Here is a 23,903-nt window from a genome sequence, read left to right on the forward strand (position 1 = left end):
TTGTTTTTTACATGTGAAACTAAAAATTTCTAATGAGTTGCAACAATTTCTAATAATTTATTTTTAAATTAAAAAATACTACCAAATTAAATTGATATAAATTATAATAAATTATATGATATTTAAATATCTAATTAAATCAATTAGTTGATATAGTTAATTTATCATAATAAATTATATTTAATGAGTTAAAGAAAATAATTCGCTAAACACTCTCATATGTATGTCATGTCAACTCTATCATTAAGTGTAGAAAACTGATTTTTATATAATAGAATAGATAATAAATAGAATATATGAGAATTTGATATGTGATATATTTTAATTATGAAATTGGTATTATATAATAGATTTTTTTTAATTCTTATTGGTTATCCGTTGCTAATTTTTACATAATTACCTAATAATTTACCCTAAAAACTATCAACTACCTAATATTATGATTTAATTAATAAGAATGATGAAATTAATATTTTTTATAAGTCTTGTTATTATTTATAATTAGAAAATAGCCATAAATAAATTTAATTTTTTAATGAATGTTAATTTTGTTGTCAAATTCTATATTTACCTTTAAAATTTTAACGTAATTGAGTCTAATTTCTACATTTTGAAATGAATTTATTCGAAAAAATTAATATGTAAATCACATTATTATTACAAAATTACTTTTTTAGCATAATTAGTGGTGCTTATTTGAACTATTAAATTTTGCTTCTAATGATATTAAAGTCAACCTATTTTATTATTTTGTGCCTTCAAAAAATTTACAGAACTGACATAAAAATATAACAATTTAAAAAAAATCATTACAATGAGTATATTCATTTTAACAAATATTCTTTTATATAATACTATAAAAAAATACATTGGCCACTTTGAATTGTTACAGGTCAACTTTCATCCACAGTAGTAGAAGACCTAAATTGAGATATATTTATCAAACAAACAATCAATAAAATACTCATTTGTATTTTTTCATTTTGGGTACATTTATACATAAAAGAAATTATACATTAAGATAAAAAAAAAAGTTGAAATAGCAAGAGCGATAAAAATCATGATTCTTATAATTTTGTGTGGCCATCTATATATAGTAGACCAGACAACTATGATTATCTAACAAAATTAATTTGTATTTATTCACTCAACTTGAATAAGTAAGAAATTATTTTATTTTAATTTAGTTATTAATGCACATGATTTGAATTTAGCTCAATATATATGATTTGATTTGATTTGATTTAATTATTAATTGAAATATCTCAATTGTCTATTTTATTCATAGATTTATTATTTTAATGACTAATAAATTAATCAAATTAATTAATTAGTACACACAATAAATTTGATTTAATAAATTAAAAGAAATAAATTAAAAAATACTAATAGAATATTAAAATAAATAAATTAGGAAATACTACTAAATCAAATTGATATAAATTATAATAAATTATATGATATTTAAATATTTAATCAAATCAATTAGTTGATATAGTTAGTTTATCATAATAACTTGTATTTAGTAATTTAAAAGAAATAAATGGAGAAACACTCTCAAAAACATGTCACGTCAGCTCCATCATTAATATATATACTAGTGGTTGATTTTAATGACCGATCTTGATATATATGTAATATAATTGTAAATTTGATAGTTTTTCTTGTTTTGGAATAATTAAAAATAAATGATTTGAATTTATTTAAAATTTCTAATTCCTATTTTTTTTCTTTGACATTCCAAATTAACGTTATGCCCCTGAATTTTTGAGACATTGACCATTATACCCTTGTGATCCCAAAATATCATTTTACCCCCTTTATTTATATTTGTGAATTGTGAGTGGACTAACCAATAGCAAAGAAAAAGTGAAAAACACAAAAAAATCTGGGTAGGAAATAGGAAGCAACCGAATAGTTTGAGAGTAACATGCTCAACGCAGATCTCTATGTAGGAAGAAATTATCGTTAACTTCGTTTAGTTAATATCATATAATTAAGGATTCAGTTACATTGTAAACAACTATGTCAACGTCAAGACACATTTTCTATCGGAAGTTCCTAGATAAACTTGTTATATAACACTATGTAACAGCAAAGAAAATCTAGTAAACTCATTATCTTAAACGTGTGTCTGAAAATTTACCTATTGATAGATACAATGGCAGAAGAAAGTTCAAAGAGGTAACACCAGTTTCTTCAATTATCATCATGTACTTATGATTCTCTCCATCTGTAAGAAATTTTAATTGGCAACAAAAACTGAAGCCTGATTAGTTTCATAATTTTTTTCCCCAGTTTTCAATTGTTTTTTTCTTTACAAAATCATGAAAACAGAAAACACTGAATAAGAAAATAGAAACTAGTAGTTGTAAAAAGTTCAAATCCCGAATTCTTGATAATTGGTTTTCATGTTATAGGTATGCAGTAGTGACAGGAGCAAACAAAGGGATAGGATTTGGAATATGTAAGCAATTGGCTTCTAATGGGATCACAGTGATCTTAACAGCAAGAGATGAGAAAAGGGGTCATGAAGCTCTTCAGAATCTCAAAGATTTAGGTCTATCTGGCCATGTTGTTTATCATCAGCTTGACGTCACTGATGCTAACAGCATAGCAGCCCTTGCAAATTTCATCAAAACCCAATTTGGAAAACTTGATATCTTGGTATGCTTAAAAACTTTAGGTTCTTGAAATATAGCATTTTATTTTGTGGTGTAATGTTAAGTTAGGTACTGTATATTGATTTGTGAACTTTATGCTTTAATTTACTAATTTATTATGTTTCTATGTATTGCTTATGTAAAGTCTCATGTCACTTGAAAAGGGAAACGAAACATGTCTTATAAGAGTGTGAATATTTCTTACTTATGGAATCATTTTTGATTGGTTAATTGGTTTTCGCCTCTCCATCAATAACAAAAGTACAAAACCATGAGAAATGTCTTAAATTCTTCTTGTTAAGGGGGGAATGCCTTTGGATTTTTACTTTGCTTCTCTTTGCATGTTCTTTTTTCATAATCTAATTTCATTGTTCTTCACTGCTGAGAAATGTTTGTATTCTGTTTAGGTGAATAATGCAGGAGTCCCTGGGACAGTCGTTGATGGCGATGCATTCAAAGCTTTACTTGCTTCTGGGGTATGGCTTTTTCAATACCAATCCATATTAGATAATTTCACTCATTTTGGGTAATGATTACATAAACATTTCTTTGGTTATTTATAAAGAACATTGGCTTTTGTTCTAAAGATTATTCTAGAGCATTGATTCTTGAATCTTTGAATGTAGGAAAGGGCTGATGCTATTGATTGGAGAAAAATTGTATGTCAAGATTATGAATCTGCAGAAGCAGGAGTTAGAACTAACTATTATGGTGTCAAAGGAATGTGTGAAGCACTTATTCCCCTTCTACAATTGTCAGACTCACCAAAGATTGTCAATGTTTCCTCCTCCATGGGACAGTTGAAGGTTTTTGATAATTTGTTTCTATTTTAATACAGATATTATCATGTTTTATTTTCTCTAAATCATGTAGTTTTTATTTTCTTTTGAATACTACTAATTTATTTGCTGCTATATGGTTTCTTATGCTGATACAGAACCTACCAAATGAATGGGCTAAAGGAATTCTAAGTGATGATGAAAGCTTAACAGAAGAAAAGATTGATGAGGTTTTGAATCAATTTCTAAGTGATTTCAAAGAGGGTTCATTTGAAACCAAAGGATGGCCTTCTGCTTTTTCTGCATACATAGTTTCAAAAGCTGCTTTGAATGCATACACAAGAATTCTTGCAAAGAAGTATCCATCTTTCTGTATCAATTCTGTTTGTCCTGGTTTTGTCAAAACGGATATAAACTTCAACACTGGTAACCTTAGTGTTGACGAAGGTGCCGAGAGCGCTGTAAGGCTGGCTCTGCTATCTAATGGGGGTCAGTCCGGTCTCTTCTTCATCCGAAGTGAAGTTTCGCCATTTTGATCAGAAGATACCAATTAGTCTTTGTTGTTGTTCATTTGTTCTGTTTTACATAATTCAAGAGAGTTGATAATAAGCCAGGTTCATAAAAGGGAAATTTGTTATGGTTGAAAGGAACCATGTTAAATGAAGAACCTATTCATGAGAAACCTTACTTTCAGCATGTAACATGAGATTTCAATTGCTTTTAACAATTTATAAAGATGATTAGGATAGAGTGTTGTGCCAAGTAAATTTATTGTTCTTTGGAAACAAGTGTTGAATGAGATTTTGTAAGTGGTAGAATTTTTTCTTTACTTACCAAATAAATTATATTCTCACACTCCTAGCTCTTAGATCCAATAGAGATTAGGGTCCAGACCCTTTTAAAGATTTGTTAGTGCATTTTAAGTTTTAACAATGCTTTCCTCTTACCATTTTGGTTCAAAGTGATTAGCAATTCAGAAAAATTTCACCCCCTTTTCATTTTGGCTTCTAGTAAGGAAAGTTGAAAGTTATTCATTGTTGTAATGGAAATAGGACAAAATTTAAAGAGACATGTAGTGTGAAGCAAGAAAGTGCAACGAAGGATGCTAAGTAGTTTCCTTCCAGGATTTTAAGTAATGATTATATTGCTTGCTAAGGTGCAAATGTAACTTCTCATCACTCTCATGCTTTGGAATTACTCCACCAATTTTGCATCTACTAAATTTAGGTATCCAACTCGCTTCCATTCAATTGGAATAAATTGGCAACCCGACCTGCAGCAGATAGGATCAGGTTTAACCGAACCTATCCGATTCGTCTAACTCGCAGTCTCAATAAAATAATGTGAAGAATAATAATTCACTTAATACAATATTTTATTTTAAAATATAAAAAATACAAATCAAAAGATACTCAAAATATGTGCTATATTTTGGGAGATCCAGTTTTCATGTATAACTAGATTGTACGGTAGTATACTACTATGCACATGTTTTTCAGTTTTTATGCGCGCCTTGGTTGATGGTAGGCCCCACTGAAAGCAGTTTCCTGTGTCCAATTCCCTCTCAATCACAGATCTCAAATCGTTTTATATCAACCCCTTTGCTTCCACCATTGTATCACGCTCCCAGCTTCTCTCCGGCGATCTGCGTTCTCCTCCAGACCTCCACTCCTGCTGCTGCGTTGCGTGCAAGGTAGCGTTTTTAATTTCTTTTCTTTTATTATTTATTTTAAAAATTTCATGGAAATTCTGAATTTCTGAGCTGGCTGTTTCTCTTTTTCTTCCGAAATTCTTTACTTGATGAAGAAGCATTTGCAAAACTTGTAAGATTGTGTATTGGCCTAGAGTGTTTTAGAATCCCGTTTAAAATTCTGAACTTTATCAGCTTCGGTTAGAAATTATCTTGCACTATTGATGAAGAAGCGTTTACCAAACAAGTTCAATTATGTATCTACGGAAGGGTATAATGAAGTTTTGGATAATATATTTGCTTAAAACTTGATGAAGAGGTTCAACACTATGCAGGGTTTGGTGCTAATAATAAGAATAAATGGCTGCCCGGAAACCTGGTTTGATTGCATTGTTTGATGTTGATGGGACTCTTACAGCCCCAAGGAAGGTACTTCTTTCTTCTTGAGCCAATGGCATTACTATAACAAAATAATATATTAATGGAGCAATTTGATGTGTTCTGAGTCAGATTTATTGTCTACAGGTAGTTTAAGGTTACTAATTAGGGTTTGGATTCGGTAGCCTCTCCAAAGAAAGCTACTAGTAGCCTCTTCAAATTCAATTATAAAATATACCCCATGCATATCTTTTAATATTTGAAAGTATTCCTTCTTTATTTTTATTTTATTTCTTTTTTAACACGCATTATCCCAAACTTGAGATACAACGCAGCTTCATTTCTGCCTTCACTATTGCAACTTCCATGAACATTCTTCAGTAGTTTCATTTGTTTGGCTTGGAATTGTGTGAATAATTTTTAGCTCCATGAGAAGTCCATAAAAGTAAGTTCTATATTCCAACTGTGCCCACTCTCAACCAAGAAAAAGAAAAACATTCTCACTTCCAACAGCCACAAATGCTGCATAAACTAATTAAAATGAGCTGAATGTGCTGTGGAATTGGGTCATCAATGTTGAATTTGACTGTGGCAATCTTTATGAAACTAGATAATCTTTAACAAATTAATGAGTTGATTGAATAACCTGGGTTATTCAAAATGTGAAGAGCATACTCATATGAATAAAGACACCAATAATTATCATATATTTCAATAATTAAAGAGCAACGAGAAGGAATAATAATGACAAAAGAGAAACAAGAGGAAGAGGAAGAAGTGAGCCCATGTTGCTCAATCAACACTCCACAGATTGTTCACCAAGATCATCCATCAATCACCACCATTGTCAATGTTTATATTGGACATGATGGAGGTGGATCAAAATTTATTAATGGTGTTGCAGTTCTTAGAAAGGATAAGGCAGCAATGAGATGTGGCAGTACTTTCTTTTCCTCTTATTTGAACAGTGAATAGCTGAAAAGAAATAAAAAAACAAAGCATGAGTACTTTTTAAATATGAGAAAAAGTATGCATTGGGTTATTTTATAATTAAGTATGAAGAGGCTACCAATAGCCTCTCTTTGGAGAAGGCTACTGAATCCAAAGCCTACTAATTATAGCATGCTATAACACCATAATGCTGAAGAAAACTAGAAAATTTTGATTTATTATGATTGTTTAGTCTTGCATCACCTTTATTTATTGTTTCGTACTCGAATTCAAGGTGGTGACTCCAGAGATGTTGGCGTTCATGCAAGATCTAAGGAAGGTAAATGAGCCAGATTTTATTTTTGGAAAAAAAAAAGTTTACATGCATTTGTTTTCTTAATCCATACCTGACAATTCATAGAACCTGCTTTAAAAGTCCTTTCCTTTTTCCTGGTACAGGTTGTAACAGTTGGAGTTGTGGGCGGTTCTGACCTTGTAAAGATATCTGAGCAACTTGGCAGCACAGGTTAGCTACAAGCATCTCTCTGATTTCTGATGCTATAATTTCGTTATGTGAAACCACTTGGAGAAAATTGATTGTAGTGTTCCGTCTCATTGCTTAATGCTAATTAATTCTATTATGTGGTTTCTTTTTCATGTTTGTTTTGTTTCTTCTTTGCTATTGGCTGAAGTTGGGAATTATGTTTGCTGATATAAGCTGAGAATTCAATTTTTACTTTTCTCTACTTTTGTCAAATCATGCATCTTTGATAAGCTATTAGAATGAAATCAAAAGGATCTATCTTTTTGAATATACCCCTTATTTGTTGCAGTTACCAATGACTATGATTATGTATTTTCTGAGAATGGTCTTGTGGCTCATAAGGAAGGAAACCTCATTGGAACCCAGGTACACCTCATAAACCTCAATCCTTGATAGAATCAAATTACAACGATCAGATGTAAGTTGAAAAAGTTGTGATGATCCTTTTGTTATCGAAAGAACAAAACTAGTACCATCATGGTGTCGCTTGTAAAACACCTCCCGGCGGGCCTTCTGTTAATGTAGCAATGTAAAATTTTGATCTAATACACCATGACAAGTTGTAATTTCCCTGTTTACAGAGCTTGAAATCATTCCTTGGTGATGAAAAGCTCAAGGTAAGCCCCGAATTTCCATTCGAGCCATATTGTTTGAGACTGAGGCAACCATGCTGATTACCTCCTAACTGCATTTAGAGATAATTTTGTTGTAGGAATTTATTAATTTCACACTTCATTACATTGCTGACTTGGATATCCCTATTAAGAGGTCAGCCATATTCAGAGGTTAATCATATACTGTTCATTTTTATTGCAGAAAACTTATAAATCCTGTTTTTGACATAATCTTTTCAGGGGAACATTCATAGAGTTCCGTAGTGGAATGCTGAATGTGTCGCCAATTGGGCGAAACTGTAGCCAAGAAGAAAGAGATGAATTTGAGAAGTATGACAAGGTGAGACATCTTGGTCATGTGAATATTAATTAGAATTTTCTGTCTCTATAATTTGATAGGTCCTATATTTCTTTTAAAAGTTTGCAACACATGTTCTCAGATTCACAACATTCGTCCAAAAATGGTTGAGGTGCTTCGTGAAAAGTTTGCTCATTTTAATCTGACATTTTCCATTGGAGGGCAGATAAGCTTTGATGTAAGTGATGATCTTCATCCCGATGTGGCGAATTTCTTGATGGCCAAGTTATAAGTGAGCATGTCTTAATTTGAATCTTCTCTTCAGGTTTTCCCCCAAGGTTGGGATAAAACATACTGCCTTAGATACCTCGAAGATTTTAATGAAATTCACTTCTTTGGTGACAAAACTTACAAGGTTAGTCCTTTAGAGTATCAAACAAATATCTGTAACTCTGTACCATTATAGATTTTTGAATTCTATAACGCCAGTTGCTACCGGATCCTTTTGATTTATCAATGTGACACATTTTTATGAAAAATCCTTAAAGTGAGTTGGGGCAAACAATTTCTGTAACAAGCAAATAATTGTCTGTTTTATGGAGACTGCATGAACCTTTTTTCTCCATTTTGAAACTTGTTTCAAATATTCACCAAAATGATCATGCTTTTAGAAATGATATGTTGCAACAGTATATCAGTCCCAAAATTGAAGCTATATGCCTACTTTAGGTGTTATCAAAGGATGAAGATTGATTAATTTCCTACAATAACTTTATTTTGTAATTTTCTTTGAGCAGGGTGGAAATGACCATGAAATCTATGAATCAGAAAGGACTATTGGTCACACAGGTTAGTTGCTTCCTAACTTTAAATCATAATATGTGAAAAAAATGACTCAGTTTTGGTTACAATGGCATGCTGAAACAATTCCATTTTAAATTAAGACCGAATTATCCAAGGTAAATAATTGTTGCTGCAGTGCTTATAATTTGTATTCATTCCTTTTTCAGTTACAAGCCCTGAAGATACCATGAAGCAGTGCACAGCTCTCTTCCTTAAAAATTGAATTTGCTGAAGCAATGTTTCCATTGAGAACCGCCATTGAGGAAGTATAAAATACACGTTTACATATGATCAGAAGATGCAGACATAATCACTGTAATTTTGGTTCCCCCATGTTGTAATTTTGTTGCCATTTTTATATATTGGATTTGATAAATAAGCATGTCATTCAGTTAAATTTTGTCTTAAATTAATCTGTGAGAGTGATGCTGCTAACTCAATGAGTTCATAACATGGCAATGATGCTGCCACTAGAGTAACTTATTTTATATTCAAAACAACTAAAGATCTCTGCTTTTAAAACTTGTTTCTTGTTTTTACTTCTTATTTTTTAGAAAATAGAAATTATTATTATTATTTTGATAATGTCAACTTTTTTTGACAAAATCATGTAAATATATAATGCAAAAAAAAAAAAGGTATGAAATAAGATTATCAAAAATAAAAAGGGTAATATCATTACCAAACACATCTCAATTTCAGGGGAAAAAAGAAAAACAAATGAACATTGCAATTAGTTTTAAAATTAAAATAAAAATTGAAATTATTTTTCTCAAACGAAATGTACTTCCAATTCATATTTTGGCTGAACATCAGTACTCATTCTTTAATCCAAAATTTCGATATCTAAATACTGATAAGGAAGCTACACATGCATAACCAAAATGCAGAAGAAGGACCAAATCAAGAAACTTGATCAATTATTCTCATCTGAGTTATAATTTATTCATGAAGTTAAAGACTCATAATGAAAACAAGAGCTTTCTTTTCACCTGCTTGTATCCTATACTACTAGATTTGACATTTCAACCAAGTTTCTTGAGAGTAATGAATTGATTGCTGGGTGATTTCCCTTTCTTCACATTATGCTTTATGCTACCATCCTAAGAAACACTTTAATTCCCCCCCCCCCCCCCTTTTTTTTTTTTCAATGTACAACTAAACCATAAAGGTAAGACAAAATCCAAAATCTCCTAAACAAAAACTTGATAGAATAAATGATATTACATGCTTTCACTTGTTTATTCAAAATTATGCATCCTCTTTGCAGAGATGAGTGTATTCTGGAGAAGCATTGCTATGGTCATTGGACCAACTCCTCCAGGAACAGGAGTAATAGCCGAGGCAACTTCTATGGCTTCTTCATAACAAACATCTCCAACCAGTCTATAACCTCGAGGGCTACTCGGATCCTGTCTCAAACACCCAAATACACATGAATTGGTTAAATAACCTTGATTCTAAATTTAACCATTTAATTGTTTTTTATTTTATTATTCATAAAAACACAACCAAGATAAAGGACTTAAATTAAATCTACGAACCTCTACTGGGTTGATTCCAACATCGATAATTACTGCACCAGGTTTTATCCAGCTTCCCTTAACCATGTTTGGTTGCCCAACAGCAGAAATGATAATATCTGCCTGCTTTGTGATCTCTTCAGGATTATTGGTTCTTGAATGGACAACAGTAACAGTAGCATCTTCTCTCTAGGAAAATTAAATAAAAATATATATACAAGTATAAATATACATTTTTTATGTAAAAAAGAAAGGAGCCACAAATCCACAATTATAGTTAAATAAAACAAGTTTTGAACTGTTTATAATTTTTAAACTTTTGACTGATGAGATGTTTACCTGCAGCAGGAGAGCAGCTGGCATTCCTACGATATTGCTCCGACCAATTACAACGGCCCTCTTTCCTTTAATGGAAATGCCGTGTCTGTGAAGTAGCTCTATGCACCCTTTTGGTGTACAGGGAACAAATAGCGGTTCTCTACCACGCATGGCAAGACGACCAATATTTAATGGATGAAAACCATCTACATCTTTCTCAATTCTAACAGCATTCAGGACATTTTGCTCATTCATATGCTGTCATAAGGCCAAGAAAAATTAATAAAGCTTCCAATGATTGAGTCACACTTATACAATAGCGAGCAGCAAACTCATCTATGAGTTATTGAACTTTTGTGTATGAAATTCTTGACGTATTTCCAAGAAAATATAGGAAATTTAGTATGATTTAGCAAACTTTTCCCATAATATAAAATAAAGTTAGAGATGTAGAAGCATACAGAAGGTAAAGGTAACTGAACAAGAATGCCATGAACAGAAGGATCATCATTGTAGCCTGAAATATGCTTCAAAACTTCCTCTTCTGTGGAATCCTCCGCTAAATGTACTTCCAAAGAACTGATTCCAACAGATTCACAAGCTTTCTTCTTGTTACGCACGTAAGTAGCCGAATCCTTTCTATCTCCAACAAGGATTACGGCTAACCCTGGAATCACACCAATAGCTTCTTTCATCCTGGAGACTTCAACCGTTATCTCATCTCTGATCTGCTTTGCTACCGCTTTTCCATCAATCACCTTAGTATTAGCCTCAGTAGTCAGGGAAGCTGCACACATAATCATATGAAAAAAAATATATATGAACATAACTTGGCGAAACCTTCCTAATACAATAGCAATAGAAAGGATTCATTGTCACGCGCATGTAAGAGAAACAGATGCACAATCCAAGTCTAATATCTTGATCAGACATAAGACTTTAAATTCTTCATTGTACAAATTATCATCTAGAACCTGATCAGCAGGTAACTGAGGTAAAATTCATGCTAAATACCAAAGTTTATGCATCTAATTCAACAAAGTCACTAGCAGGCTATGTTGAATCAACACAGGCAGACACAAATACTGGCAATCTCAACCAAACAGCAACTCGAATCCTCCCACCCCCACCAAATAAAAAAAAAAAAAAACTAAACCCTAAACCTTATTGGATGTAAAGAAAGTCACTAGCACCATTTCAAGTTGAATGTAAAAAAGACTGCTTTTTTTTCTTCTTTAATGCCATAACTACACTAGATAGCTAAAAAATAACAAAAGAAGGGTACCCCAGTTGACCCATTAAGCTAAAAACTGAACAGAGGTTTCAAATAGACAAAAAGCAGCAGAAAAGTTGAGTGCTTTGTTTGTACCATGGGGAAGAACAACATGGGGCGGGGAAGGAGGTTCTGCTGCGGAAGAGTGAAAAGTGAGGCATCGGAGATAGGTGGGGCCCATCTGTAAGGGGTGGCAGTGGAGGCGGTGGCGGAGGCATCCCGGTGGGAGAAGGCGGTGGGCGGTGGAAGAAGTAGCACCACAAGAATGAGTTAGGAACATCATGGAAATGGAAGAACATGAAGAAGCAGCAGCAGAAGCCATTCGTATTAGTTGATTCCTCAAACACAACACAACACAGGTTTAGTAATCAAAATATTCAAATGTTTGTGTGCGTGTGTGTGTGTTTTTTTTTCCTCACTTCTTAGAGGAAGATTCTCCATCTTTTTTTATTCTGTTTAACTTTCCGTTTTACGTTTATATATTTATTTCTTATAAAGTATTATTTTCATTACTAATAGGAAAATTTAACTATTTCTTGAAAATAAATGTCAAGTATTTTAACTTTTTTATACAACAAAATGTTTGGAAAAGTTATTCTAGAAAACCATTAAGAAAATTAATTATTTAAAAAATCTTTTGTACTAAAATTCTTAAGAAATATAATATTTAAGAGAAGTTTTATTTTTTTTTGGAACAGATAAATATACTTTAGATTACAATTTTCTCTTTTTTTTTTTTTTGTAGTGTGTTTGAACTTTGAAGGATAACCAAAATGCATAACCGAAACAATGTATAAGCAAAAATCTCAAAAGATTAACATGACAACACTAAAAAGATAAATCAGCTGACATTTTATTATATGGAAGGTCATAAATGAATTTATAGCTTGCAATAACAATTCTTTTTGCTATAAATGAAGGTGTATAATGATGTGTGAAAAACGATCCAACACAAAACTCACCGGCAAGTGTATCAGGTCGCATCAAGTAATAAAACTCACGGGAGTGAGGTCGATCCCACAGGGATTGAAGGATTGAGCAATTTTAGTTTAGTGGTTGATTTAATCAAGCGAATCAAGTATTGGTTGAGTGGTTTATCTTTAACAGAAGCTAAATTGCTTGGAATGTAAAGGGAGAGGGAAGAATTGCAGTAAATTAAAGAGCAGGAAGGTAAAAGATGCTGAATCTTAAAGAACAAGAAATTAAATGACTGAATCTTAAAATGCAAGAAATGTAAATTGCAGTAACTTAAAGTGCAAGAAATGTAAATTGCTTAAATGAAAAAGGGATTTGAGGATTGGGATTTCAGAATTTAAACAAGGGAAATTAAAGTGCAACATTAACTAAACAAGAGATGAATTGAAATAGACTAGCTCTCCAACAGAAATGGGAATTAACTTGTAGCAGAGGTTCACAGAAGAACCAAAAGGAAAAATGGGATCTCAGGACTCAAGAGACTAGATAGCAAAGTCTAGATCTCAATTGCCTTCCCAGATCCAAATTCACAAAGCAATTAACAAGAAATTGAAGAAGAAGCAGTGAAGGAATTGTAATTGAACTCAATTATGCAGAAGAGAAAGTAAAGAGATCTTGAATGGAGATTGAGACAGAAATTCCTCAATTCTTCACACCCAAGATTCAAACAAGAAAAGTAAAAATGCCCACACAAGAACGAGGAAGAAGAGAGATCAATTCTCCTCCCCAATTCTCTGAAATCTCAGTTCCTAGCTCTCAGTCCAGTCTCCAAGAGAAGGTTCAAAAGTCAAAATAAAAGAAAAGATTCAAAGCTCAAAAAGAAAGGTTCAAAGTTCAAAAGTAAGGGAAAAGGTAAAAGGGTCTCCTAATTACATCAAACTATTTCCTATTTATACACTTTCTATTCTTGGATCTTGGGATTTGGATGGGCTTTTGATTTGGTGAAGAAATGAATTAAATTGGATTTTTAATTCAATTTTTAGCCCAAAACAATTTGCTTCCAGGAGGCTGCCCTGCCCTTGTGGAGGGCAGGGCAGAAAATGATGCGTGCGGCCGTTGGTGCCTTGGTGTGTGCGAGTTGTTGCTGCAGGATGCTGCCCTGCCCTTGTGGAGGGCAGGGCAGAAATTTTTGGTGTGCCAGAATGATGCCCGTGTGTGCTGCTGTTGCTGCCGAGACTTCCCTTGGTGCGCCAATCTGGTGTGCTGGCCGTGCACCACAAGATGCTGCCCTGCCCTTGCGGAGGGCAGGGCAATGTTTCCAAAGTTGAAGCCCCGTGTTCGAAACTCGGGCAATGCACACGCTACACTTTTCCTTGGTTTTCTTGGCACCAAAGTAAGGCTTAGTTTCTTGTTTTCTCATGGTGCCGTGTTCGATTCTTGTGGCAAGCATTGATGAGCTTTTTCTTTGAATTTCTTCCTTTGGTGAGCCCGATATTGCCCTTGAGGAGGGCAGGGCAGTGTTTTTGCTCTCCTTGATCCATGGCACCAATTTGTGCTCTGCCCTTGTTGTGGGCAGGGTAGTGTTGCCTCTCAAGGCTTGTTTCCTTATGTTGCCCTCCTAGAGGGCAGTGTGCCCTTGTGGAGGGCAATGCTTGCTTCTTCCTTTTATGCGCCACACTTCTTCTCTCTTGGGCCACGCTTTCTTAAGCCACGCTTCCTCTTTTCTTTTTTTCTTCACGTACAATAAACCAAAACAACCACTCAAAGTATCACTAAATTCACAAGGCTTATAAATCAATTAAAAATCAATTAAAATTAGCTTAAACCCCATGAGTTAGCATCAATTTAATGGTAGTTGCTTGATTTAAAGAAGTTATGCATTTTCATTCCAAATCACTTACTTAGGATGCAAGAAAGTGCATAAAGACTAGTAAAACAAGTGAAATTAGCTTGAAAAATGGGTATATGATGACTTGTCATCACAACACCAAACTTAAATCTTGCTTGTCCCCAAGCAAGCATCAAAACTAAGAGAAAATGAAATGAACAAGAAAAGAACACATATCCTTATTAGGCATATAGCAGAACTTGATTTATGGAGTCTTTATGCAGACAATGATAACTCAATTATTGTTGCTGTTACATAATATACATCTTTCCTCAAAGGCTTGCTAAACTTGCTGTTATAAGACTTACTTTTTAATTACTCCCTTGCTAACTTTTCTTTTCTTATAATGCTTAACAAGCTTATTATTCTTTTGGAGGTTTGGTGTCTAATGTTGCAGTAGTAGCCTTTGGCTTTATTTTTTTCCCAACATCTTTCCACCACAGACACATGGCTCACTATTTCTTCCTAGGATCATTGATGCACAGCATCTCTTTAGATAACTAAATGTTCTGTATCTAAGTTGCTCTTTATTGTGGATTTTCAATTGACCATCCCAAATCAGTTGATCTAAGTGACCGGGTTTTAAAATACCCCTTAGAATTTACTTATCCAAGCATATCTTAGTACAAAAATACCACAGGCATATGTCCTAGGGTCCAAGCTATTGGTGTCCAACCTTTATTCTTTGTTTTTCTTGCCACATTGGCTTTTTCTTCTTCCTTTTCTTTATTTTTGTTCTCAAGGGCTTTTTCTTTATTGATAAGAAACTTTATAACAGCAAGCTATCTCACACTTTAATGAAAATGATATTATGTAGCAATTATTTCATGAGTTATGCATTTAATCAAACACATATACCACCATTAACTTCCATTCTAACTTATGCAACATTGGATATTTACTTTTCAATTCAAATAATTCTCTTTTATTCAAGCTTATGGGAAAACAAAACAAAATTTAGCTAAGTGATGGATGACAAGCAATATGCAGATTTAGCATACTTAATCAAACAACTTCACTTGCAACTAGATAAACACTTTAGCAGGATATATAATGGTTTCCATGTTCAAAACAATTCACATCAGCAAGGATTAAGTTTAGATACAACCTTTGAAGTTGCAGCCCTTTGATTCTTCCTTCTGTTGTGTTTTCTTTGAGTTAAGATGCACAATATCTTCAATTGTTGACTCATGTCCTGCATAATTCTCAAAGTTGCTTGCTTCTCAAGCCCTTAATTACATGGTTAGTATGCATAAATTGAGTGTGGCTCTTGGATTTATTTAGGTGTTGGGGACACCAAACTTAATTGCTTGCCACTGCCTCTTATGCAACAAGTTAACCATATGTGAAACCTTGTGTCCTTGCTAAAGGTTATGGAATTAAAGCTAGAAAGAAGTTAAATAGTTGAATAATTTGTTTGGTTGCTTGGAGCTAGCATTATGCAAGAGGTGAGAATGTGTTTTTAAATGAGATTTTTGGTGGAACACCAAACTTAGAATCTTTCATTCTCCCTTAAATTGTTTTGGTGTGCAACACCAAACTTAGCTCCTTGCATTCCATACCAATTATTCAACATTTTTATTGAAAAAGCTATGAAAAGAAAACTACCTCAGGTTGGGTTGCCTCCCAAAAAGCGCTCTTTTATTGTCACTAGCTTGACATCTTCTGTTTTTACTTCAAGAAGGATTTAGGTTCTGAACTTCTTTTTCCTTGTTCCATTGTCCTCCTAGGTATGGCTTTGCTCTGTGACCATTTGCTGTGAATCGACTCTTTGTTGCTTCATCTAGAAATTCAATACTCCCATAAGGAAAGACATTAGTTATCAAATATGGACCAGTCCACTTAGACTTAAGCTTGCCAGGGAATATCTTGAGTCATGAGTTGTACAAGAGTACTTGTTGTCCAGGTTTGAATTCTTTCTTCAAAATCTTCCTGTCATGCCACCTCTTGCCTTTTTCCTTGTATATTTTGGTATTTTCATAGGCTTCTAGCCTAAATTCATCCAGCTCATTTAGCTGCAACAACCTTTTCTCCCCTGCTGCTTCAGAATCAAGGTTTAGAAGTTTAGTAGCCCAAAAGGCTTTATGTTCAAGCTCTACAGGGAGATGACAAGATTTGCCATATAATAGCTGAAAGGGGGACTTCCCAATGGGAGTTTTGAAAGCTGTCCTGTACGCCCAGAGTGCATCTTCCAACTTCCTAGTCCAATCCTTTCTTGTGCTACCTACTGTTTTTTCTAGGATTTTCTTCAATTCTCTGTTTGCTAATTCAGCCTGCCCATTAGTCTGAGGGTGATATGGCGTGGCTACTTTATGAATAACTCCATATTTATGAAGAAGTTTCTCCATTTGTTTGTTACAAAAATGACCACTACCATCACTGATAAGACCCTTGGGTACTCCATATTTAGTGAAAATGTGTTTCTTGAGGAATTGAAGGACAATTTGTGCATCACAGGTAGTTGTGGCTATGGCTTCCACCCACTTTGAAACATACTCCACTGCTACCAAGATATATCTGAAAGAGTAGGAAGGGGGGAAGGGTCCCATGAAATCAATGCCCCATAGATCAAATAATTCTAATTCCAAAATGAAATTCTGGGGCATCTCATTCCTTCTTGTTAATCCTCCTGCTCTCTGGCATTCATTACATTGGTGGACAAATTCTCTGGCATCTTTGAAGATAGTTGGCCAATAGAAACCACTTTGCAATATCTTTGCAGCTGTTCTTTCTGGACCAAAATGTCCACCATAAGCTGAGCCATGACAATGCCACAATATATCTCTTATTTCACTCTCAGGGACACATCTCCTAATTATCCCATCAGAACATCTTTTGAACAGATAAGGTTCATCCCACAAAAACTTTCTCGCCTCATTGATTAGCTTCTTCACTTGTTGCTTAGTGAATTCTCGAGGTATCTTCCTCCCCACTTTGTAGTTTGCTATATCAGCGAACCACGGTGTTTGTTGGATCAGCAGAAGATGTTCATCTGGGAAGCTTTCATTCACAGGTTGTGAAGCTTCTTGAATTGTTTCTTGTGGCAACCTTGACAAATGGTCAGTAACTCGGTTCTCAGTACCTTTCTTGTCCCTTATCTAAATGTCAAACTCCTGTAGAAGTAGTATCCACCTGATAAGTCTTGGTTTAGCATCCTGCTTTGACATCAAATACTTGAGGGCAGGATGGTCAGTATAAACCACAATTTTAGATCCTATCAAGTATGATCTAAACTTATCAAACGCATAAACTACAGCTAACAATTCCTTCTCTGTTGTGGTGTAATTTTTTTGAGTCTCATTCAACACCTTACTTGCATAATATATGACATGATGCAAGTTTCCCTTTTTTTGTCCAAGCACAGCACCAATTGCAATATCACTCGCATCACACATGAGTTCAAAAGGTAATTCCCAATCCGGGGGTGTGATAATTGGTGCTGTTGTGAGTTTATGTTTTAAAGTTTCAAAAGCATGCCGGCAGTTTTCATCAAAAACAAAAGGATTATCAATCATTAATAGATTACTCAAAGGTTTAGCTATTTTAGAAAAATCCTTGATAAACCTTCTATAAAATCCTGCATGTCCCAAAAAACGTCTAACAGATTTCACATTAGTTGGTGGGGGAAGCTTCTCTATAATCTCTACATTTGCCTTATCGACCTCTATCCCTTTTCTTGAAACTTTGTGACCAAGAACAATCCCCTCAGGCACCATGAAATGGCACTTTTCCCAGTTTAAAACCAAATTAGTTTCTTGGCACCGTTTCAAAACAAGAGTTAAATGTTTCAGGCAAGTGTTGAAATTGTCACCAAAAACAGAAAAGTCGTCCATGAAAACCTCTAAAAACTTTTCGACCATATCTGAAAAAATGGAGAGCATACACCTTTGAAAAGTGGCTGGAGCATTGCATAGTCCAAATGGCATTCTTCTATAAGCAAAAACTCCAAATGGACAAGTGAATGAAGTCTTTTCTTGGTCCTTTGGATCTACCACTATCTGATTATACCCAGAATAGCCATCCAGGAAGCAATAATATGCATGGCCGGCTAATCTTTCAAGCATCTGATCAATGAAAGGAAGTGGAAAATGATCTTTGCGTGTGGCATCATTCAACCTCCTATAATCAATACACATTCTCCATCCTGTCACAGTTCTTGTTGGAATGAATTCATTCTTCTCATTAACAATGACTGTCATTCCTCCCTTCTTTGGTACCACTTGGACTGGGCTTATCCATGGACTACCAGAGATAGGATATATTATCCCTGCATTCCACAATTTCATTACGTCTTTCTGGACAACTTCCTTCATTGCAGGATTTAACCTTCTCTGAGGTTGAACTACTGCTTTGAAATTGTCCTCCAAGAGAATTTTATGCATACATACTGTTGGGCTAATGCCTTTCAGATCATCGATGGTCCATCCTAAAGCGTCCTTGTGAGCTCTGAGTACATCAAGAAGCTCTCCTTCTTCCTTTTTTGTCAGGGATGAATTGATGATCACTGGAAAACTTTCTGATGTGCCTAGGAATGCATATTTGAGATGAGTAGGTAATGGCTTCAGTTCTTATTTATGCACCTCTTTCTTCTTGCTTGGGTTCTCCTCCTTGTCAATAGAGATCTCAGCTGCGTGTTCCTCTACTGTCTCTTGATTAATTTCTCCTTCTTGCTCATGCTGATTAATGTCTAATATTTCTTCCACCAGGCTTTCTATCATATCCACCCTCAAGTAATCTTCTTGCTCAGGAAGGTGTTGCATTGACTTGAAAACATTTATGATCATTTGCTCATTGTGTACTCTGAAGATCATTTCTCCTTTTTCCACATCTATAATGGCTCTTGCAGTTGCTAGAAACGATCTTCCCAAGATGATTGAATTGTTTCCTTCCTCGTCGGTGTCCAAGATTACAAAATCCGCAGGAAAGATAAACTTCCCAACCTTTACTAACAGATTTTCCACAATTCCATTGGGTGTCTTGATTGATCTATCGGCCATGACTAGTGACATCCTGGTGGGTTTGAGTTCTTCTATAGCAAGCTTCCTCATCATGGACAGGGGCATTAAGTTGATGCTAGCTCCAAGATCACAGAGAGCTTTGTCCAAAGTTAAATTGCTTATGGTGCATGATACTACAAAACTCCCTGGATCTTTAAGCTTTGGTGGGATTCCTTTTTGTAACACAGCGCTACATTCTTCACTGAGCATTACCGTCTCCTTTTCATTCCAGTCTCTTTTCTTGTTGATGAGTTCCTTTAAGAACTTGGCATACAGAGGCATTTGCTCCAATGCTTCAGCCAAAGGTATGTTGATTTCCAGCTTCTTGAAAGTCTCAAGGAATTTGTGGAAATGTTGATCCTTTGTCTCTTTGTGGAATCTTTGGGGATAAGGCAATTGAGGTGTCAAGTTTTGCTCCACTTGGTGTTGTCTTGAATGTGGTTCTTCCATGATCTGCTTTCCCTTCTTCAGATTTTGTGGTTTATCTTCTTTTTCTTGAGGTTGATTTTGAGGGTGATTGCTTGCTGTTGCATCTTCATCATTGGCTGCCTCTTTTTCAACTTGTTTCTTATCACTTTCCTTGGGTTTCTTAGTGGCTTCTTCATCTTTCAGCAGGATTTTTCCACTCCTCAACTGTATTGCCTTGCATTCCTCTTTTGGATTAGGAATGGTGTCACTTGGTAGTGAGCTTGATGGTTTTTCAACAGAAATTTGCTTGGAGATTTTCCCAATCTCCCTCTCTAGGTTCTTCATGGACGCTTCTTGGTTCTTTGTTGTCAATTCTTGGTTCTTCATCATCTTTTCCATGAGCATCTCTAGATTAGTGATCCTCTGAGAGTCTTGTGAGATTGGTTGGTTTTGGGGTGTTGATGGATGATGATAGGTGTTTTGATTAGTTGGGTGGTTATTGGGTGGATAATGGTTAGAGTTGGGATATGTATTTTGTGGTTTTCTGTATGTGTTTTGGTTAGTGGTTGGCTAGTTGTTGTGGTTTGTGTTTTTCCAATTGTTTTGAGTTAAGTTCCTTTGCCATGGCTGCTGAATTTGATTGTGATTGTCTCCCCATCTGAGGTTGGGATGGTTCTTCCAAGAAGGATTGTAAGTATCTCCAAAGACTTCATTAGTTCCAGGATTTTGGTTGTGCATGTATTGGACTTGCTCTTGCTGTTGCTCCTCTTGAATTTCTTCATTTTGCCCCCAAGGAGTTGATGGTTGGCTTGTGGCACTCACTGATGCAACTTGCAGGCCATCAATCCTTTTGGCCATTTGCTCAAATTGTTGCTGAATTTGCTGCTGCATCATTTTGTTTTGAGCTAAGATTGAATCCACTCCTTCCAACTCCATTACTCCTCTCCTTTGTGATCGTTGGTGTTGCCTTTGGTGAGCAAAGAAATATTAGTTGTTAGCCACCATATCAATGAGATTTTGAGCTTCCTCTGGAGTTTTCATGAGTTGTAATGAGCTTCCAGCCGAATGATCAAGTGCTTCTTGAGCCTTCAGAGTAAGTCCCTCATAGAAGTTCTGCAGCTTGTCCCACTCAGTGAACATCTCTGGTGGACATTTCCTCAATAGTGCTTTATATCTTTCCCATGCTTCATATAAATTTTCAGCCTCCATTTGAGTGAATGTCTGCACCTCAGTCTTCAATCTTATGATCCTTTGAGGGGGATAAAATTTGGCAAGAAACTTGCTCACCAAGTCATCCCAAGTGTTGATGCTCTCCTTTGGAAATGTCTCTAGCCATTGAGTGGCTTTGTCTCTGAGAGAAAATGGAAAGAGCAATAACTTGTAGCTGTCAGGAGGCACACCATTGGTTTTGACAGTGTCACAGATCCTCAAGAAGGTAGATAAGTGTTGATTTGGGTCCTCCAATGGCCCTCCTCCAAAAGAGCAGTTGTTTTGGACCAAAGTGATGAGTTGTGGCTTTAGTTCAAAGTTGTTTGCATTGACATTAGGAGTAAGAATGCTACTCCCACAGTGTCTAGCATTTGCAAATGTGTAGGAAGCCAGGACTCTTCTTTGTTGTGGGTTATTGTTGGCCCCTCCTCCTGGTTGATTGAGATTTGATGGATCTCCTTCCATTTCTTGGAATTCCTCCTCAGATTCCTCCTCTCCAATAACGTTCTTCCCTCTTTCAGCTCTTCTTATTCTTCGAAGAGTTCTTTGGTCAATTTCAGAGAGGATAGGGGAAGATCTTCCTGTACCTGACATACAAACACACAACAATAAACACACAGATCCAAAAAACCAATGAAACTTCAATCTATTGCTAGAATGAAGTTTTAGTTAGTTTAAGCCAAAATTCAAACAGTTAGTGTGTTAGTCAAAATTAAAGAAACAGAAAAGAAAAAGTGCTTGATCTAGATCTCCACTTCACTTAATCATTGTCAATCTATTTCAATCCTCGGCAACGGCGCCAAAAACTTGATGTGTGGAAAACGATCCAACACAAAACTCACCGGCAAGTGTAACGGGTCGCATCAAGTAATAAAACTCACGGGAGTGAGGTCGATCCCACAGGGATTGAAGGATTGAGCAATTTTAGTTTAGTGGTTGATTTAGTCAAGCGAATCAAGTATTGGTTGAGTGGTTTATCTTTAACAGAAGCTAAATTGCTTGGAATGTAAAGGGAGAGGGGAGAATTGCAGTAAATTAAAGAGCAGGAAGGTAAAAGATGCTGAATCTTAAAGAACAAGAAATTAAATGACTGAATCTTAAAATGCAAGAAATGTAAATTGCAGTAACTTAAAGTGCAAGAAATGTAAATTGCTTAAATGAAAAAGGGATTTGAGGATTGGGATTTCAGAATTTAAACAAAGGAAATTAAAGTGCAACAATTAACTAAACAAGAGATGAATTGAAATAGACTAGCTCTCCAACAGAAATGGGAATTAACTTGTAGCAGAGGTTCACAGAAGAACCAAAAGGAAAAATGGGATCTCAGGACTCAAGAGACTAGATAGCAAAGTCTAGATCTCAATTGCCTTCCCAGATCCAAATTCACAAAGCAATTAACAAGAAATTGAAGAAGAAGCAGTGAAGGAATTGTAATTGAACTCAATTATGCAGAAGAGAAAGTAAAGAGATCTTGAATGGAGATTGAGACAGAAATTCCTCAATTCTTCACACCCAAGATTCAAACAAGAAAAGTAAAAATGCCCACACAAGAACGAGGAAGAAGAGAGATCAATTCTCCTCCCCAATTCTCTGAAATCTCAGTTCCTAGCTCTCAGTCCAGTCTCCAAGAGAAGGTTCAAAAGTCAAAATAAAAGAAAAGATTCAAAGCTCAAAAAGAAAGGTTCAAAGTTCAAAAGTAAAGGAAAAGGTAAAAGGGTCTCCTAATTACATCAAACTATTTCCTATTTATACACTTTCTATTCTTGGATCTTGGGATTTGGATGGGCTTTTGATTTGGTGAAGAAATGAATTAAATTGGATTTTTAATTCAATTTTTAGCCCAAAACAATTTGCTTCCAGGAGGCTGCCCTGCCCTTGTGGAGGGCAGGGCAGAAAATGATGCGTGCGGCCGTTGGTGCCTTGGTGTGTGCGAGTTGTTGCTGCAGGATGCTGCCCTGCCCTTGTGGAGGGCAGGGCAGAAATTTTTGGTGCGCCAGAATGATGCCCGTGCGTGCTGCTGTTGCTGCCGAGACTTCCCTTGGTGCGCCAATCTGGTGCGCTGGCCGTGCACCACAAGATGCTGCCCTGCCCTTGCGGAGGGCAGGGCAATGTTTCCAAAGTTGAAGCCCCGTGTTCGAAACTCAGGCAATGCACACGCTACACTTTTCCTTGGTTTTCTTGGCACCAAAGTAAGGCTTAGTTTCTTGTTTCCTCATGGTGCCGTGTTCGATTCTTGTGGCAAGCATTGATGAGCTTTTTCTTTGAATTTCTTCCTTTGGTGAGCCCGATACTGCCCTTGAGGAGGGCAGGGCAGTGTTTTTGCTCTCCTTGATCCATGGCACCAATTTGTGCTCTGCCCTTGTTGTGGGCAGGGCAGTGTTGCCTCTCAAGGCTTGTTTCCTTATGTTGCCCTCCTAGAGGGCAGTGTGCCCTTGTGGAGGGCAATGCTTGCTTCCTCCTTTTATGTGCCACACTTCTTCTCTCTTGGGCCACGCTTTCTTAAGCCACGCTTCCTCTTTTCTTTTTTTTCTTCACCTACAATAAACCAAAACAACCACTCAAAGTATCACTAAATTCACAAGGCTTATAAATCAATTAAAAATCAATTAAAATTAGCTTAAACCCCATGAGTT

At 35.4% G+C, this 23,903-nt stretch overlaps 3 protein-coding genes across 4 annotated transcripts; 2 read left to right on the forward strand and 1 right to left on the reverse strand.

Annotated features, from left to right (window-relative positions):
- The first annotated feature begins 1,835 nt into the window (after positions 1-1,835).
- On the forward strand, positions 1,836-4,209 carry LOC112797406 ((+)-neomenthol dehydrogenase). The gene is made up of 5 exons (XM_025840320.3): positions 1,836-2,184; positions 2,421-2,667; positions 3,071-3,139; positions 3,290-3,469; positions 3,601-4,209. Exons 1-5 carry the CDS (start codon positions 2,162-2,164, stop codon positions 3,976-3,978), a joined length of 897 nt encoding a protein of 298 aa, XP_025696105.1. The 5' UTR covers positions 1,836-2,161; the 3' UTR covers positions 3,979-4,209.
- A 391-nt stretch (positions 4,210-4,600) lies between these two features.
- Positions 4,601-9,261, forward strand: LOC112797409 (phosphomannomutase). 2 transcript variants are annotated; one of them, XM_072236012.1, is made up of 13 exons: positions 4,601-4,734; positions 5,017-5,135; positions 5,468-5,561; positions 6,736-6,780; positions 6,900-6,966; positions 7,274-7,350; positions 7,566-7,601; positions 7,697-7,752; positions 7,839-7,938; positions 8,039-8,134; positions 8,222-8,311; positions 8,694-8,745; positions 8,907-9,261. In XM_072236012.1, exons 3-13 carry the CDS (start codon positions 5,493-5,495, stop codon positions 8,960-8,962), a joined length of 744 nt encoding a protein of 247 aa, XP_072092113.1. In that variant the 5' UTR covers positions 4,601-4,734; positions 5,017-5,135; positions 5,468-5,492; the 3' UTR covers positions 8,963-9,261. The 2 variants fall into 2 exon arrangements, with proteins under 2 accessions (XP_072092113.1, XP_025696107.1); XM_025840322.3 differs by lacking the exon at positions 4,601-4,734 and having other exon boundaries at positions 4,857-5,135.
- A 374-nt stretch (positions 9,262-9,635) lies between these two features.
- On the reverse strand, positions 9,636-12,313 carry LOC112797411 (bifunctional protein FolD 4, chloroplastic). Its single transcript, XM_025840324.3, has 5 exons — positions 11,950-12,313; positions 11,042-11,367; positions 10,602-10,838; positions 10,284-10,451; positions 9,636-10,151 (listed from the first exon to the last, which is right to left on the reverse strand). Exons 1-5 carry the CDS (start codon positions 12,173-12,175, stop codon positions 9,981-9,983), a joined length of 1,128 nt encoding a protein of 375 aa, XP_025696109.1. The 5' UTR covers positions 12,176-12,313; the 3' UTR covers positions 9,636-9,980.
- Between the last annotated feature and the right edge of the window lie 11,590 nt (positions 12,314-23,903).

Source organism: Arachis hypogaea, chromosome 4 (assembly GCF_003086295.3).
Source record: "Arachis hypogaea cultivar Tifrunner chromosome 4, arahy.Tifrunner.gnm2.J5K5, whole genome shotgun sequence".
NCBI lineage: Eukaryota > Viridiplantae > Streptophyta > Magnoliopsida > Fabales > Fabaceae > Arachis > Arachis hypogaea.

Excerpts from the sequence above, each read along its gene's own strand:
- LOC112797406 (XM_025840320.3), top strand. The coding sequence starts at position 2,162 with ATGGCAGAAGAAAGTTCAAAGAG. Across the intron at positions 2,185-2,420 it reads GCAGAAGAAAGTTCAAAGAG|GTATGCAGTAGTGACAGGAG; the intron begins GTAACACCAGTT and ends TTCATGTTATAG. Across the intron at positions 3,140-3,289 it reads AAGCTTTACTTGCTTCTGGG|GAAAGGGCTGATGCTATTGA; the intron begins GTATGGCTTTTT and ends CTTTGAATGTAG.
- LOC112797409 (XM_072236012.1), top strand. The coding sequence starts at position 5,493 with ATGGCTGCCCGGAAACCTGGTTTGATTGCATTGTTTGATGTTGATGGG. Across the intron at positions 6,967-7,273 it reads TGAGCAACTTGGCAGCACAG|TTACCAATGACTATGATTAT; the intron begins GTTAGCTACAAG and ends TATTTGTTGCAG. Across the intron at positions 8,135-8,221 it reads GAGGGCAGATAAGCTTTGAT|GTTTTCCCCCAAGGTTGGGA; the intron begins GTAAGTGATGAT and ends TCTTCTCTTCAG.
- LOC112797411 (XM_025840324.3), bottom strand. The coding sequence starts at position 12,175 with ATGGCTTCTGCTGCTGCTTCTTCATGTTCTTCCATTTCCATGATGTTC. Across the intron at positions 10,839-11,041 it reads TTCAGTTACCTTTACCTTCT|CATATGAATGAGCAAAATGT; the intron begins GTATGCTTCTAC and ends GCCTTATGACAG. Across the intron at positions 10,152-10,283 it reads TTGGAATCAACCCAGTAGAG|GATCCGAGTAGCCCTCGAGG; the intron begins GTTCGTAGATTT and ends TGTTTGAGACAG.